Genomic DNA, 16,139 nt, shown 5'->3' on the forward strand with positions numbered 1-16,139 from the left:
TCCCTTCAATGAGTGTAAAGATAACAAGTTTGAGCATCTGAACCGTTACAAGGCACATGAAAACTCCCATCAGAGACTCAGGCTGGGATCTGGTAAAACCTACAGATGAGTTCAGTTTAAATCTGGGTATAATTGACCACATCACGTGCTATGCTTTTAGGAACCAATACATTTTTATGAGAGAAGAACTGCTAACCGGTGAGACAAATTCAAGGCATACGAGACTTTTCCAGTCTGAATCAAACAGAGGAGGGCTGCACAGTGGCACAGTTGGTAGAGCTGTTGCCTTGCAGCAAGAAGGTCCTGGGTTCGATTCCCGGCCGGGGATCTTTCTCCATGGAGTTTGCATGTTCTCCCTGTGCATGGTGGGTTCTCTCCAGGTTCTCCGGCTTCCTCCCACAGTCCAAAAACATGACTGTCAGGTTAATTGGTTTCTCTAAATTCTCCCTAGGTGTGAGTGTGTGTGTGCAGGGTTGTTTGTCTTGTATGTCTTTGTGTTGCCCTGCGACAGACTGGCACCCTGTCCAGGGTGAACCCCGCCTCTCGCCCGGGACGCAGCTGGAGATAGGCATCAGCAACCCTCCCGACCCCATTTAGGGAAGAAGGGTGTAAAGAAAATGGAATGGATGGATCAAACAGAGGAGTTTAGAGCTGCCCTAGCAGTCAAACATGGGACCAACGTGTGTTTTCTTGCCAGTGGGCAATAGCTAGAGCAGCTATTGCCCACTGGCTTTCTTTTTTCTCTCTCAGTTAAATTTCTACATGAATATTCAATAAAACCCACCTGTTTCCAAAGAGCCATTTAAAAACCACATTTAAAGCCGTAAAACAAATCATCTGTACTTTTGATAATCATGGCCTCCGTAACAGAAGGTTCTCTGTGTTCATTGCTCATCAGCATGAGATAATGTCTTTTCCATAGCAGAGTGTCTCTCCCACAGAGTGCCCTACCCTTTCACAACACCGCTGTTATAGAAAAAAAAAGTAGAATGGAAACACCTTTCTCTCTTTTCTCATCCCAGAACAGCTGGTGGATCTGCTCTCCCATGAAAGGGATGAGTAACTGTGGAGCTGGAAGGATCCCAGTTCTGAGTGACTGAAACCCCCAACACACATGACTGACAGGCCTGGAGTAGAAGCGCTGCAGACCTTAAGAAAAGGAAATTATTCATGCAAAGGGACGTTTATGGAATAAATCTATTTTATTTTATTTTTATTAAGCGATCTAGTCTTTCTATTTGAGTCTTGAGAGAATTTAACAAGGTTGTGCATCCAATAAACAGCAATGACAGAAAACCACCAGAGATTTGTTTCCTAAGCTCAAAAGAATTATATGTTACAATTTCTTTTGTCGTCATTTACTGCAGATTTAAGTATCTAATTTTTAGAAAAATCATTTTTTCCCCATATTTATTAAAACTGTAACCATGTATGGTCTAAGACAGATAATCTGAAAAAAAAAAAAAAAAATTAAGAACTGAGCTCCTTCATCTACTCCCAGTGTGTCTATTACGGTCTGAAAACTGCACTGCTCCTGGTCAAAAACAGCCAATCAGAGCCAGGAGGAGGGTCTGAGTGCTGTCAATCAACCTAATGTATGCTGCTCAATGTGCTAATGGCAGAAAAACAACTTACCGTTACAGGAAAACATTTTATCCATCTTCGTCGGTAACTATGCTAACTAGTTTTAGCCTACATTAGCAAACGTTGTGGTGAACATTGGCTAGGTTAGGCTAGCTACAGCGCTTTGCTAGCTGTTTAGAAATAGCAAGTGGGAGTGGTGAGCATGGGTGTGATTGACAGCGCTAAGACCCTCCTCCTTCTGGCTGTGATTGGTTGCTTCTGATTGGTGTATTTCTGCAGTTAGCACTTGTAGCACTGGGAGAAGGCAGAGGAGCTCAGTTTTTTCACACATTCTCTGTCTTAAATTACACTGTTGTGACATAAAGTGCAGCTTTAATAGTGGAAACACTGTTTTCTATATTTTCCTTCTCTCCTCAGACAACTTGTTGCTCTGTTATTTCGTGTTCTGTCTTTGGCCTGATGTTCATATTTGCCGTTGGCCCGCTTCTGCGGAGCCCACAGTGACGCTATAGAAAACATGTGAGTGGTCTTTTTCTTGCTAAAACCCTCAAAGATTTTTCCATTGTGTCACATCCTCACCACAACCTTCAGGGTATTTACTGGGATTCTATGTAAACATACAAGTATAGCATAATTTAAAAACGGACACAAAATACACAAGTTTCATAACAAAAACATAATAATCTGAAAGGTGTGGCGTGCATTAAGCTAGAGCTGATCTCAAGACTTTGTAGCAGCACCTTTCGTTGTAGGAACTCTCTACCAGGTTTGTCCAGACATTTCCATTCTTTGCAAATTACCTCAAGCTCGCAGAGTGAGTGGAAAGAGTTTGTAGACTTTTTCTCAGTCAAGACTGGACTTTGACGGAGACATTCAAACGCATGGACACGTTTGAACCCAAACCATTCCCTTCCAGCTCTGGCTGTTTCTGTAAGGTGAGCCTTTGCCCTGGTCTCTTTTTGCCACCATGTATTTAACTCCAGTCATCTTCCGGTCAACTCTGAATCGCTTCAATGTCCCAGCTGAAGAAAAGCATCCCCAGAACATGATGCTGCCACCACCAGTTTTGGTTTGTTAAGGAATTCCTGGGAATAACTGTGGGGAGTAAAGTATGTACTGTTGTGTTAAAATGTGCTTTTTACATCTTTGTTAAAACTATCACGATGTTGTGACACTAGAAGACAGATAATCTGTGAAAAGATTGATCTCCTTCAACTTCTCCTCAAGCTGTTTTTGTCATCTGAACAAATGCACTGCTGTCGACCAAAAACAACCAATCAGAAGAGCCAGGAGGAGGGTATTAGTGCTGCAAATCATGGTAGTGTACTCGCTGCTAAATGTGCTATTGGTGAAGAAACAACTTACTGTTACAGGAAAATTATTTATCCGCCATCATCTGTAGCTGTGCTAGCTAGCCTGAGCATTCACAACAGACTATGCTAGCTGTAGCGTAGCAGAGAGCAAAGGGGTGGATGAGCAGTGCAACATGGAGAGTGATTGACAGCACAAAGCCACGCCTCCTGGCTCTGATTGGCTGTTTTTAATTAACACCGGGAGAAGGCATATTATTGGTCTCATCCCATTTGGTCACAACATGTTGACAGTTTCAATAACTATGTAAATAAAACAATATTTTATTAAATGTTACATACCGCAGCTTTAACACTGCTTAAAGTTCCCCCACAACTTCATACGAGACACATTAAAGTTTTTGGTAGCGATGTGAAAAATTCTGGAAAACCTCAGTGGGTGTCAATACTTTTGCATGCGCTGCAGTAATCATCTATCTGGGTTTTTAACAGTTTATATTTATTTATTTTTTTTAATTTCACTTCTTCCTCCTGGGCTGTGAAAGGTTTGGCAGGTAACGTTTTGATTGACGGGACTAAACCACATGTTTGCACCTAAACAAAGTGATCTCACTGATTCATGAGAGAGTTGATATCAATAGAATATGATCTAGTGAAGAAAGAATCAGTTTCTCTGTGCAATGGATCACCTTCCCAACCAGGAAGCAGTCGTCACCAGACAGCGAGACAGACACAGCAGGTGAGCAGACGTCAATCACACCTCCACCGCTGGCCCTCTGGAAGCGGCCCTCCACCAGGCTTGAAACTTGAAGGGAGTACACATCCTGGAGCCTCATCAGCCCCTTTGCAGCCCCCCGGAGGTCTTCCACTTTGGGCAAGTGAGACTCCTCTTCCTCGTATCTGGACCTGAGGGCTGAACGGAGCATTACTGAAGGCTGAGGTTTGCTTGTGACGGCTGAAAAAGCGGAAGAAGTTCAGGGGGGCAGAGCTCACTTTGAGCGGTTTCTTGAGCTTCATTGCTGTAGACGACGTTCAGCCACTCTGAATGCAGCCGCTTGACGAGCGTGAAGGCCACCAGTGGGTTCGCTGTTGCAGCTGCAGGGCCTTTGTAGAGCTCTGTGTGGAGGTCGGACACTTTGGCATGAAACCTGTGCGAAAGATGAGATCGGGGGTCACAGAAAGGTGAACACATATGGTCCTCATCAGACCGGAAAGAATAGAAATGAAAGATATACCCAACCTGGGTAACAGCCTGTTACCTTCCACAAATACTTCGTACTCTCCAAACCCATTCCATGTCACAATGCAGCCATAAGCTTCAATGTATCTTGTTAGCATTTTAATATGGCGGACCAAAACAATAATACATGGTTTAATTACAAAAAATAAAAAGATTTTTGAAAGTGGGGGCTTGGATTTGTATTCACCATACCTGACTCCATCACCACCCAGGCAGTCTGGTTCAATTTATTTTCAAACTACTTTGAATCCCCACATGGAGAAGCAGCATTCAGGTTCTGTGCACTACAAATCCGGAACAAACTTCCAGAAAACTGCAAAGATGCTGAAACACTGAGTTCCTTTAAGTCAAGGCTAAAACCCCACCTGTTTACAGATGCCTTTGATAACTACTAACTGGAACACTGATAAATATAGTTTATGAATATTTGCTTGACTATTTGACAAAAGATATATTGCTAGTTTCATAATTTATTGCTGTGAAATGTTTTTTACATTGAGAAGCTTTTTGAACTTCCGTGTCTCTGAAATGTGCTAAACACATAAATGTGACTTCACTTTGGATCACTGGCTGGTTCTGGACAGAGAGAGAGAGGAACATATGTGCCGCTATATTAATATTGTAGAAAACACATAAAGAACACATAAAGTATAGTTTGTTAGTTTTATTTTTCTTTCTCAAGGCCTTGCATAGTTCTGCATCAAAGCAGGCCAATAATGACTTTAATTATGTCACACTTTATAACAAAGCCACTTCTTTTTAGCGGCTAAAAAGAAGAGAAAAACCCACAGGACACATAAATGAAACAATTTTTAAAAAGAAATGAAAACTATAAAAAGAACTAGTTAAGCTATTAAGCTGCATTTAATTCATAAACCAAAGGGTGGAGGCGGCTGCAACAGAGAAATAACCAGATTTCTCCTTTGCCATCCTGATGAAAAGTCCTTGACACTGAGTGTGTGTGTACTCAACCTCAGCTCCGGTGTGGCCCTCACTCACCGCTTGATGTCCTCCAGTCTCTGCTGCTCGCTGTCGATATACGTTCTCAGATAATCAATCAATTTCCTCTCAACGTCAATGGCTTGCCTCACGTTTTGGAGCGACGTGTACATTTCTCCTTCGGCCTGGAAGGCGAGAGCAGCGACGAGGAAGCAGCAGAAACAGAAAACAGCCGGAGGAGCCTCCATCCCCTCGAAAAGTGAACTTCGTCGGGATCATGGTATGAGCTGAGCTACTCACGGCTCCTCATCTGATGACTCGGTCCTGATCTGGGATCGGCTACTGGCCTTTCTCTGAGGAACGTCTCCGGAATTAACTCGTCTACAAAGAAGAGACCTATTTGAAGTTGTGTTGAGGCAACAATATTTTAAACTCTTTAATTTATTAACCGAGTTTTTAAGCACAGTTGTAAAAAAAAAAAAAAAGTTCCAAAAGTAAGAGCTCCTTTAACCATCTTTTTGCTCTACAGTGACATCTGCTGGTCAAACTGTGCCAGTACTAGTAAATCTACTCGCATCTGGCAACACCAGCTACTCTGTGTGACTGATCTGTGGGGAGGACAACAAATAACCAAAACAGCCAGACAGTACAGCGAATAACCACAGTTGACAAACTATATTTGATATTGTTGATATAGTTAATATTGTAAAAAGAAAACAAAAGAGATCAATTAAAATATGGATTTATTATGCTTTTTTCTGTGCAAACACTTCACAAATAAGATCTCTGATTCAAATAGTGAAGGCGAGTCCCACCTGTTTACCCAGTAAGATAAATGAATCAAGTTTACTTTGAATTTATTTTTCATTTATTGCCACTTTCTATTTTTATCTGTAATGTACAACAATGACACAAATGAATAATATTTCAACAAAGATAACGGGTAAAGGAAAACTACTCAAGTTTCATATCAGAACAGTAAGCCGACAGTAAGAAATATAGAACTGGGACTCATAGAAAAGTAAGAGGAAAGAACAATATTGATAAAACGGGAACAGAATCCAAGAAGGAACAGAATGAAAGAATGAATACAGGAATAAAACAAATGAACTAATGTGAAGGAATGAACTGACATGGCAGCATCAAGTAAAGTAAAGTAAATAAGTGGGGAAATAATCAAAACAGAAAAAGAAATGAAATTAAAACACCCACAGGTCATAACATATGTACTCAATAAACATATATTGCTTTGTCTTTGACCTATAAAAATGAGCATCGAATTCTTGCTTCTGCAACACACCGAACATGTTGGAAGTTAAAATGTCTTATAGCCTTTAAACCACTGAACCTTCAGCTGTTCAGTGGTTGAAACTTGGAGGGAGAAAACATCCTGGAGCCTGAAAGGTGAAAGGATGAGAGGATGAGCTGTCGCCATGGAGCAATGTTGGCACAGATACGCAGCCATGGGGTTGATGTTTAACAGACGCTGACCTGCAGAAGTTGCTTATCTTTTTCTGCAGAACCTGTGCGCATGTTTGCATAGGTCAAAGTAGAACAACTAATCTGTTTTCTGGCTGTAGGGAATCGAGAGTTCAATCTCTATTTGCTTATTTCTTAGTCCCAATGTAGATTTATTCATTGGTATTTGCAGGGCATTTTATTTGTTGTTAAGGTTTAAAATAAAAATTATGTTTCAGCCAGTTTAGCAAAAAATGTTTTCTAAATCTGATTGGCCCAGAAAGCCATGCACATTGCTATTATTTTACCTTTGTTTCATTTATCATCAGTCAATTTAAGAGTCACAAAACCCATGGAGTACAAGTTTACTTAAAGTTTACTTATTAAATGTTAGGAGTACCTCACACAAGTGTGTGAAATTTGCAAAAGATGGTTAAAAAAACTGTTCAGAAATGGTTTTTTGGCTTGAAAGCTATTAGATAATAATTTCTATAATGGCTGTGCGTCTTTGTTGCTTTCATGATTTCACTATCAAATAAACAGTTTGTTACATACAACCCACCCAAGTCTAAGTGCAGTCAAGAATGAGGCCCCTGTAAAACAAAAACATCTTTGAGTCACTTGAAATCATGCATAATTAACAAGAGCATTTTATGTTTTTATTGTCATTTCATTGTTGTTTTAAAACAGACTTGGTTAACAGCTGTCTAACTTTGCACATCGTACAGGACTAAAACAATTTATTTTCAAACTGTCAGTTTATATTTGAGTCACTATTTGAGAAAGGTTTTGTCTCTCTTTGACCAGCAGAGAAATCTGTTCTCAATGTGCTTTTTCAGACTCTGATCTCTGAAGCCATAAATTAGCGGGCTGAGAAAACGAGGTATCAGGATGAAACAGAAGAAATTAAAAAAGGCGACATCCTCAGCCGGCCAGTTTGTGTGGAGCCCAATGAGAGTTTCAGAGATGGGCTGGGTGAAAGCCAGCAAGCAGAGCAGCAGCTGGAAGCCGTGCAGCAGCACAGTGTGCATGGCTTTGCTCACTGAAGCTCTGTCCTGCCGCATCTTCCTGGTTTCCATCACAATCCTCATGTAGGTGAAGAGAATGATAACACTTACCACTGCAAAGGAAAGTACATACACAGCAAACCGATAAACTCCCCGGATTGGAGACTGGTTGATAACTGTAGGTCTGCAAAGCGTGCTGGTAGAGAGGACATCTACAGTGGGACTGTGGTTCCCAATGAAAAGCTCAATAATGGCGAATATGAAGCTGATTATCCACAGAGGCAGAGTAATGATCCAGATGCGATCTGAGCGCCAGGAGGCTGGGCGCTGCAGAGGATAGAAAATGGCAACATAACGCTCCAGTGACATGGCAGCCAGGATAAAGGTGGTGTTCTGAAAGGTACAGGTGCACACTAAGAGCAGAGGGACACAGAACAGAAGAGGTAACTTGACCTGACCCATCACACAGAGGAAGAGTAGCACAGAGGAAAGGATCTGCAGGGTGTCGTTGATCAGCATGTGTGCAAACAGGATGTAACGGGAAGTGTCCAAAAACTGTCTGTGAGAGGCAAAGATCTGCAGCATGACAGCGATGAAGCACAGGAAGACGCCGAAAAACGGGATTACCACACACACCTTGATGATCACAGAGAAGCTTTTTGTGGAAGATGCGTTGATAGAAAGCACAGACAGATTCTGCATTTTGCTGCTGTGAACAAATAGGTAGTGTCAGTGAAAAACACAAACATTCAGTTGGCATGAACACAATGAAAGAACACAGAACACAATCTGTTAATGCTCAACATTTTCTCCATTGACTGGACTTCACTCCTCTAATAGTCCCCACACCAGTCAGAGTAGCTTCTCATTCTCTTTGAGGAGAAGGATTTAAGGAGGACTCTCCTCATTAAGTGAAATTTTCAGGACCATTCCAGTATGAAGACATGGACCTTAATCCTCCAGAGAAACATCACCGTTGCCAAGTGTTATGATTCCCATTAGTGACGGACTTCACAGGGGAAAAGGACAAACAACAAAGGTTGGCAACTTCTTATAAAAGTGAGACTTTCCAACCGGTAAAACTAAGAATTTGTTTTTTTCATCTTCCCTGCAAACATCCTCCTTAGAAAATCTTACACGATACACTCTGAAAGAAAGTTCACCCAAATTGTGTTTTTCTGCAAGTGTTGATAGCCATGAACTTTTCTTATTTTGAACCACAACAGCATCCATGTGTTGGTGAGAAACACGCATGGTCACAACCATTTACAACACGTAAAATATGATGAGCAAGTGATGTGGCTTTTATTCTTGATGCGTTGGTTGGCATGGTATTCTCTGAAAAGACAGCCCTCATATAGAGGGTTTATATAAATGCCTGTACAGATGACTGCACCTTCCAAATAGACCATTTTGAGTGAAAGATGACATGCTTAATCTGCGCCAATTAACAAAAAAATGATCAAATATACATCCAGATGTATAGACCGTGGCAAAGGCGTCGTAAGTACAAAAACAAGTCTCTACACTACAGGCACTGCTATGTCACATATGTGAACAATAAGTCTACTCAGTGGTTGATCATTTTTAGTAGAAAAGTCCATCCTCCTCACTTTGCACAGGAAGGATTCAGTGACTGTGACAGAACTGCTTCGTTTCATTTGCATTTACAAGACCTTTTCTACGGCCATTGAGGTCGAGGCCGCCGTATGTTTTTAGTTGTTTGATGAAAGAGCATGTCTGTTCAACAGCTTTGGTGGATAATAATAATAATGATAAGAGCTGGAGATCAACCCTGTTTTCCACAGCTCCACAGCTTTGAATCGATGTCGCAGCATGTCCAGGTCTTTGAAAAAAGTTCATCATTCCTAGGACCAAACCAATTATTCCTTTTCCGTCAACCATTTTAGACATAAATAATAATTTTTAAAAAATCACAGGTATTACTGTGTGCAGTGTAGGTTATCAAGGATGCTGCGCACATCAATACTTGATTGCTTGCAAAAGTTGGGGGCGATACGTTCACTCTAACTATCCAATTAAAGGGGGGAGACCTTCTGATGTCTGTGTGAACAAACTAGCGACCCCAGTGAGTTTAATTTGAAAGTTTTGCTCTAAAATATGTGCCTGAAGAATACATAATGCCCTTAGTCTCCCCGCTGTAAGAATAAAAATAAATTCTATTTCAGTTTGTTTAACAAAATATTTTCTAAATCTGCTTGGTCCAGAATACAATGTAGGTCTGTACAGTAGCGCCTGCAGCTGTACGGCTGTATGCACTGTGCTGAGATTTTCCTATAAGTAAAAAAAGGGGAGAAGAAATGTTTATTGGATTCTTTATCATCTAACCTGTTTGCTATTAACAAAATTGTTGAGAGAAAAAACTGATCTTTTGTGTCAAAATGTCCTGTACGTAGCCCACATCTGTGTAAGTCTATTGGTCAGTTGACTTTTGTTTATTAATTTATTGTGAAAAGAATAGGGTAAGTAGAGAAAAGTTAAAACAAGAAATTAGGAAATATGATGTGGACAGACTAAGAATGATTAAGATATTAGTTAAACATAATAAGATAAATGAAGCAGTTATAAATTTTTTGAAGGAAACATGATGGTATGTAAGAATTTATGTTATATATATATATATATATATATATGTGTATATATATATATATATATATATATATATATATATATATATATATATATATATAAATATATATATATATATATATATATATATATATATATATATAAAATATATAAAAGGGAAATACTCTTGTACGCACTCCAGCACAGCAGATGGCGATAATTCATCTTAACGTTAGATGTCATCCGCCATTAAAAATAAAAAAGAAGAAGAAGACTTTCGTTTATTTGGCGGCTTGGCGCTTTTTCTGTAAACTAAATGTGACTACGCCGTAAAGCTAACTAAAAATGAATGAGTGGAGTTTGAACCGTCCCATAGTTGTAGCAGGGGTCGAGTGGACCCCGCCTGAGCATTTTACCGTGTGCTCGGTTTTGGTCGGGTCGCCGTTTTTTTTTCTTTTTTTATGGTTTTGCGAACTGAAGAGCCAACTGGTCACCCCGTTAGCCGACTATTACATCTGTCGAGCTCGTACTGAGCATCGCACTAAAAGACTGCAGGAGGGTTAAACATTTAAACCTAGTCGAAACATTTGCCAAAAGAGCAGAAATTAAGGAAATATTGTTGCTTCACCTTCTTCTCCTATGGACGTCTGACACGCCGCCTGAACCTGGGAATCTCCGTCTCTCGTGGGTCACACAGGTAGGCTTTGCTTTCCTGTCTTTATTATTTTTTGCAATTTGTAAAAAAAAACCCAAAAAACAAAAAACCCCACAAACAAAATAAACAAAAACAGCGGAATAGGTTTAATAAATGGTTGAATTACTTCACTGAGTTCTACAGGGCCTTGGTTGAACGAAGCTGAAGTTGGTTTCCGATTCCAGCTTCCGATTCGGGAAATAGATTAAGGGTGATTCCACCTAATTTCCCGCATCTTTTATCGACACTAGTTTGAAAACTACAACACCTAGACTCTTCAAACCTAGACTAAATTATCATCAACTAATAGCAGAATATTTAGAACCATGTTTGGAATTTGTGAAACTTTTATCTGATTTGTGAAGCTTCAATAAAGGTTGATTTCACCACTTAGCGGCATGTTCAGCAGTATTTAGGTCCCTCTTTCGCTTCAAAAACAACCCTCATCCTGAGGGCGAGGGATGAGGCTGGGCTAAGGTGGCCAGGTCCAGTCCTCAAGAGCCTTCATCCTAAAACTTGTAGATGCATCCCTTTTCCAAAGCACCTGAATCAAATGTTCTGTTCATTACTGGGTCTGAGTTGAAGGACTCCTGCTGAGGGAAATCAGCTGTCTGGTGTTCCTGTCCAAAGCTGGAGCATATACATTTTTTACAAGCGTATTATTAAATTGAATATTATTTCTGATCTTTGTATAACTTTTCTTCAGGTTAACTTTGAAAGTGAGGTGCTATTGATACAGGTTATTTTTCTAAACTACAAAAAAGTAACTGTTAGGGAAGCTCATATAAAAAAAATTGGACTGACATTGATTTCTGATAGTAACACCGGAGTTATGCCAGATTTACCAATATTTTACTTTATAATTTTTTTATCCGATTACTTGATTAATCGTAAGAATAATTGATAGATTACTTAATTACTAAAATATTTGTTTACAACAGCCCTAATTTTGAACTCTAAACACAAACACAATTTATTTCTACAGCAACAAAGCTCAGATTAACCTTAGTTCTGCTTTATAATTAACATTTCGCTATTTACTTTTCTCTAAGTCATTGGGCTTTCTTCAAGCAAATTTATTTATTTCAAACAGGTTTTAAAAAACAATTGAACAGGCCAGAGAAAAACATGTGCATACATAACCAAGAACAAAATAATTTGTTTACCACAACGTTTCTGTTTTAAAAGGAGTAGGAAATATTAAACAACTTCTGAAAAACATTTTTATTGGACGTGAAGAGAGGGGGCAGCAACAGAGCAGGAAGATTTTATTTTAATAACATCACACAGTTAATTTATAGGACTTTTCCACACAATGAAAATTTTTGCGTCGTAACTTATTAGATTACAAAAAGACAAATTCTGCAAACAAGTAAGACTTGAAGTAAACTAACTTATTGTTTACTTTTGGCTATATCTCATAAAAGTGTACAAAATTGACAAAAACTTGTCAGAAGTTGTTCTTTGGCCTTAATTCTGTTATAAAATGTTTTTTCTACTACAGCAGTATTTTTACATTACTTCCAATGATCTTGCTATCAAAATATGTATATATTTTTGACATATCTGCCACCTAAGTGTAAGAGCACAGTAGAGAATGTAAACCCCTAGGTATTTTTGGTGCTTGTACTGAAAGACTCTGTGATTATAAAAGAATACAAATATCATTTGCAAGTAACAACATTATCCATAATTAACTGTACAACTTCCGTAATGATGTTATTGTCATTTAATTACAATAACAAGTCTATTGTTTCAGAATAGACTGGGTTAACAGCTGTCTCACTTAAGGATCTTCACATATTGTGTTTGTACAAGACTGAAACATATTTTTAAACTGAGTTTATAACTGGTTAATATCTGAGTCACTATTTGAAAAAGGGCTTATCTCTCTTTGACCAGCAGAGAAACCTGTTCTCAATGTGCTTTTTCAGACTCTGATCTCTGAAGCCATAAATTAGCGGGCTGAGAAAGCGAGGGATCAGGATGAAACAGAAATAATTAAAAAAGGCGACATCCTCAGCCAGCCAGTTTGTGTGGAGCCCAATGAGAGTTTCAGAGATGGGCTGGGTGAAAGCCAGCAAGCAGAGCAGCAGCTGGAAGCCGTGCAGCAGCACAGTGTGCATGGCTTTGCTCACTGAAGCTCTGTCCTGCCGCATCTTCCTGGTTTCCATCACAATCCTCACGTAGGTGAAGAGGATGATAACACTTACTACTGCAAAAAAAAGAACATTCACAACAAACCGATACAGTCCCTGGATCGGCGATGAGTTAATAATAGCAGGTTTGCAAAGGATGTTGGTAGAGAGGACAGCTACAGTGAGAGTATGCTTCCCGATGGAAAACTCAATGACGGGGAATACGAAGCTGATTATCCACAGAGGCAGAGTAATGATCCAGATGCGATCTGAGCGCCAGGAGGCCGGGCGCTGCAGAGGATAGAAAATGGCAACATAACGCTCCAGTGACATGGCAGCCAGGATCAAAGTGGTATTCTGAAAGGTACCAGTAGATACAAAGAGCAGAGGGACACAGAACAGAAGAGGTAACTTGACCTGACCCATCACACAGAGGAAGAGTAGCACAGAGGAAAGGATCTGCAGGGTGTCGTTGATCAGCATGTGTGCAAACAGGATGTAACGGGAAGTGTCCAAAAACTGTCTGTGAGAGGCAAAGATCTGCAGCATGACAGCGATGAAGCACAGGAAGACGCAGAAAAACGGGATTACCACACACACCTTGATGATCACAGAGAAACCTTTTGGGGAAGTTTCGTTGACAGAAAGTGCAGTCCGATTCTGCATTTTGCTGCTCTGAACAAATTGTTCCTGTTTCAGAAAAACACAGTAAATTTCAGTTTACACAAAAAGAGTTAGAGAATAAAAATGTTCAACTTTTTCCCCATTGACCGTACTTCACTCACTTACCAATGTCTATCAGCCAGAGGAGGTCAGACTGTTTTACTTCACATGGTGTCTTTGTAGAGATGTGTTTCAGGAGTAATCACCTCCTTAACTCACATGTTTAAGTCATTTTCTACTATGTAGTCTTGGACCCGATTCCTCTAGAGACGTGTTGTGATTCTAATTAGCAACAGATTTCAGAGGAGAGAACAGCTAATAACAAAGTTTTACAAGACATATAAAAGTGAAACTTTCCAAAACTAGGAAGAAGTTATTTTCTCTGCATAGACAACCCTACACTTTACATTCTAATAGGAAATTTATCCAAATACTTTGTGATGTACGTGTATCTATCTATCTATCTATCTATCTATCTATCTATCTATCTATCTATCTATCTATCTATCTATCTATCTATCTATCTATCTATCTATCTATCTATCTATCTATCTATCTATCTATCTATCTATCTATCTATCTAATCTATCTATCTATCTATCTAGTGGTAAAATGTTATTCCCTCATCAAAAACATAATGTATGTCACTCCCATTTGTACTTCCTAAATTTTGTACTCTATGCTGTCATGGGTTTGAGTCCCAGCCTGTTGACGTTTACCGCATGTGTTCCCCCTCTCTCTCGCAACCCAGTTTACTGTTGATTCACTGTCAAATATAACCACTAGAGCCACAAAAATCCTTTAAAAAAATAAAACACTGTAGATATGGAGGCCTTATGAGAGTTAGCAGAAGCTTGCTTTGAAAGTTACAAAATATCAGACAATTCAACAAAAAAAAACAGAACAAAGGTGTGCAGATCCTTTATTGAATTGCTGAGATTTGAGATAGTTTCAACAGTAGGGATGTTGAACGTCAGCCCTCGATAGTGTGCATCCTTTATTTATTAGATGTGTCTGCTCCAATCCAGCTAATTGCCTGAATTATTGGTTGAATTCTGCAGGGCTTGGTAATAAACAGTTCTTTTTGTCTGCTGTGATGATCAGCCAGGACACCATGTACATCTGGTACATATTCTTGGGGACACAGACTATTGGGAACTACATGTGAACACTCCTGACCTAAAGCATGCAAGCTTTGAGAAGCATGCATATTATTTACATTACTTTAGTCCAGAAAGCTTGAATGTAACAGCAACACGCATGTCTTTGAGCTCTAAACCAAGATATTTTTTTTCTTTTTAAAGATTTTCTCCAGCTTTAGTGACCTTAACTTAACAGTGGTCAGACAGGAAAGTGGGTTATTTGTTAAAGAACAGGAAGACATATGGCAAAGTTCAAAAGCCAGAACTTGAATGTGTAACAGCCACGTTGAGGACTAATGCCATCGTGTATGGCAGTGGTCCCCAAAACATAAGACTTTTTATTACAGCGGACCAGTCAAGGCTGGGCAATTTTATTGCGGCCCAGGGGGTTGGGAGGTGAACTGTTAGACAAGGCTTCTGCATGTTGGTGTGCCAGCTAAAGCCTAGTTCACATGACACAATTTCAAATTTTTGCCCCAATTTTCCCCTTACGAAAATCTTAGAACGTTCCGAGTTCTAAGATTGTCCCTTGCGATAATCTTAACCGATCATCCTGCAGTGTGTGGTGTGTTACGTAGAATGTCGGACCGCTGCGATCTAAAATCAAGCATATTCAACATGTTGGATTGTCTTGGGCCAGCCTGCGGGATTTTCCCTGACTGGGAGCAGCCTGTTGAATGTGACAGGTAGCCAATCAGAAAGCACAGTGACGTAAGCAGAGAGGGGAATCCCAAACAGCTGACATGGAGCAACCAAGAGTCCAGTGGACATTGGAGACGATATGTGGAAACAGCATGAATGTTTTTTCAGCATTTCGTACAGAAATGATAATGAGAGGAACTGGAGCGAAACTGGCACCGCAGTTGATAGACCCGGTAACATTTCATCATTAACGTGACACAAATAGTTTATAAAGATAAGGCTTGACACTGACATTAGCTCGCTTAAAATGAGTCCACAAACTGTCACTACTGCTTCTACATCGTCATCTGTGTTTGTTGGGGATTTTTCGGGATTTTCCTCTGGAAACGGGATGTTCGTGAGTGAAATCGGTTTGTGTGTGGTGTGTTGCTCGTGCCGTGTGGATGGACACACGAACCAATCGAACCTATTATAATTTTATCAGCTCGTGTCGTGTGTGGTCACGGAGGTTTGAAAAATTGGCCGACAATTCTTAAATTGTGCCGAAGCAGACTTACCCTACACTAACGCTCTCTGACTCTGGTCGCTATGATGACGTTTACACCTTCAAAATAAGATGCAGACGCGCAACTAAAACAAACATTTTACTTTCATGAAAATTTTAATTCGTGATAATGACAAATTAATGGGAGCACTGAGCTTGTTTCTCTGCAACGAGACGGTTCCATCTGGG

At 39.9% G+C, this 16,139-nt stretch overlaps 3 protein-coding genes across 4 annotated transcripts in view; all 3 read right to left on the reverse strand.

The window, feature by feature from the left end:
- p4ha3 (prolyl 4-hydroxylase, alpha polypeptide III) overlaps positions 1-5,491 on the reverse strand; it is a 14,490-nt gene extending 8,999 nt beyond the window's left edge. Inside the window, exons 1-3 of the mRNA XM_044120397.1 lie at positions 5,134-5,491; positions 3,888-4,042; positions 3,584-3,807 (exon numbers count right to left, since the gene is read on the reverse strand). Of these exons, the coding sequence (XP_043976332.1) occupies positions 3,584-3,807; positions 3,888-4,042; positions 5,134-5,321 (567 nt within the window). The 5' untranslated portion in view covers positions 5,322-5,491. The remainder of the gene's footprint in view (positions 1-3,583; positions 3,808-3,887; positions 4,043-5,133) is intronic.
- Positions 5,492-7,304: 1,813 nt separating this feature from the next.
- LOC122832352 (odorant receptor 131-2-like) lies at positions 7,305-10,799 on the reverse strand. Its single transcript, XM_044119008.1, has 2 exons — positions 10,756-10,799; positions 7,305-8,247 (listed from the first exon to the last, which is right to left on the reverse strand). The coding sequence occupies exon 2, from the start codon at positions 8,238-8,240 to the stop codon at positions 7,305-7,307; it is 936 nt and encodes a 311-aa protein (XP_043974943.1). The 5' UTR covers positions 8,241-8,247; positions 10,756-10,799.
- Positions 10,800-11,999: 1,200 nt separating this feature from the next.
- Positions 12,000-13,919, reverse strand: LOC122832351 (odorant receptor 131-2-like). 2 transcript variants are annotated; one of them, XM_044119007.1, is made up of 2 exons: positions 13,560-13,637; positions 12,000-13,482 (listed from the first exon to the last, which is right to left on the reverse strand). In XM_044119007.1, exon 2 carries the CDS (start codon positions 13,440-13,442, stop codon positions 12,690-12,692), a length of 753 nt encoding a protein of 250 aa, XP_043974942.1. In that variant the 5' UTR covers positions 13,443-13,482; positions 13,560-13,637; the 3' UTR covers positions 12,000-12,689. The 2 variants fall into 2 exon arrangements, with proteins under 2 accessions (XP_043974942.1, XP_043974940.1); XM_044119005.1 differs by having other exon boundaries at positions 12,000-13,919.
- Between the last annotated feature and the right edge of the window lie 2,220 nt (positions 13,920-16,139).

Source organism: Gambusia affinis, linkage group LG06 (assembly GCF_019740435.1).
Source record: "Gambusia affinis linkage group LG06, SWU_Gaff_1.0, whole genome shotgun sequence".
NCBI classification, from domain to species: domain Eukaryota; kingdom Metazoa; phylum Chordata; class Actinopteri; order Cyprinodontiformes; family Poeciliidae; genus Gambusia; species Gambusia affinis.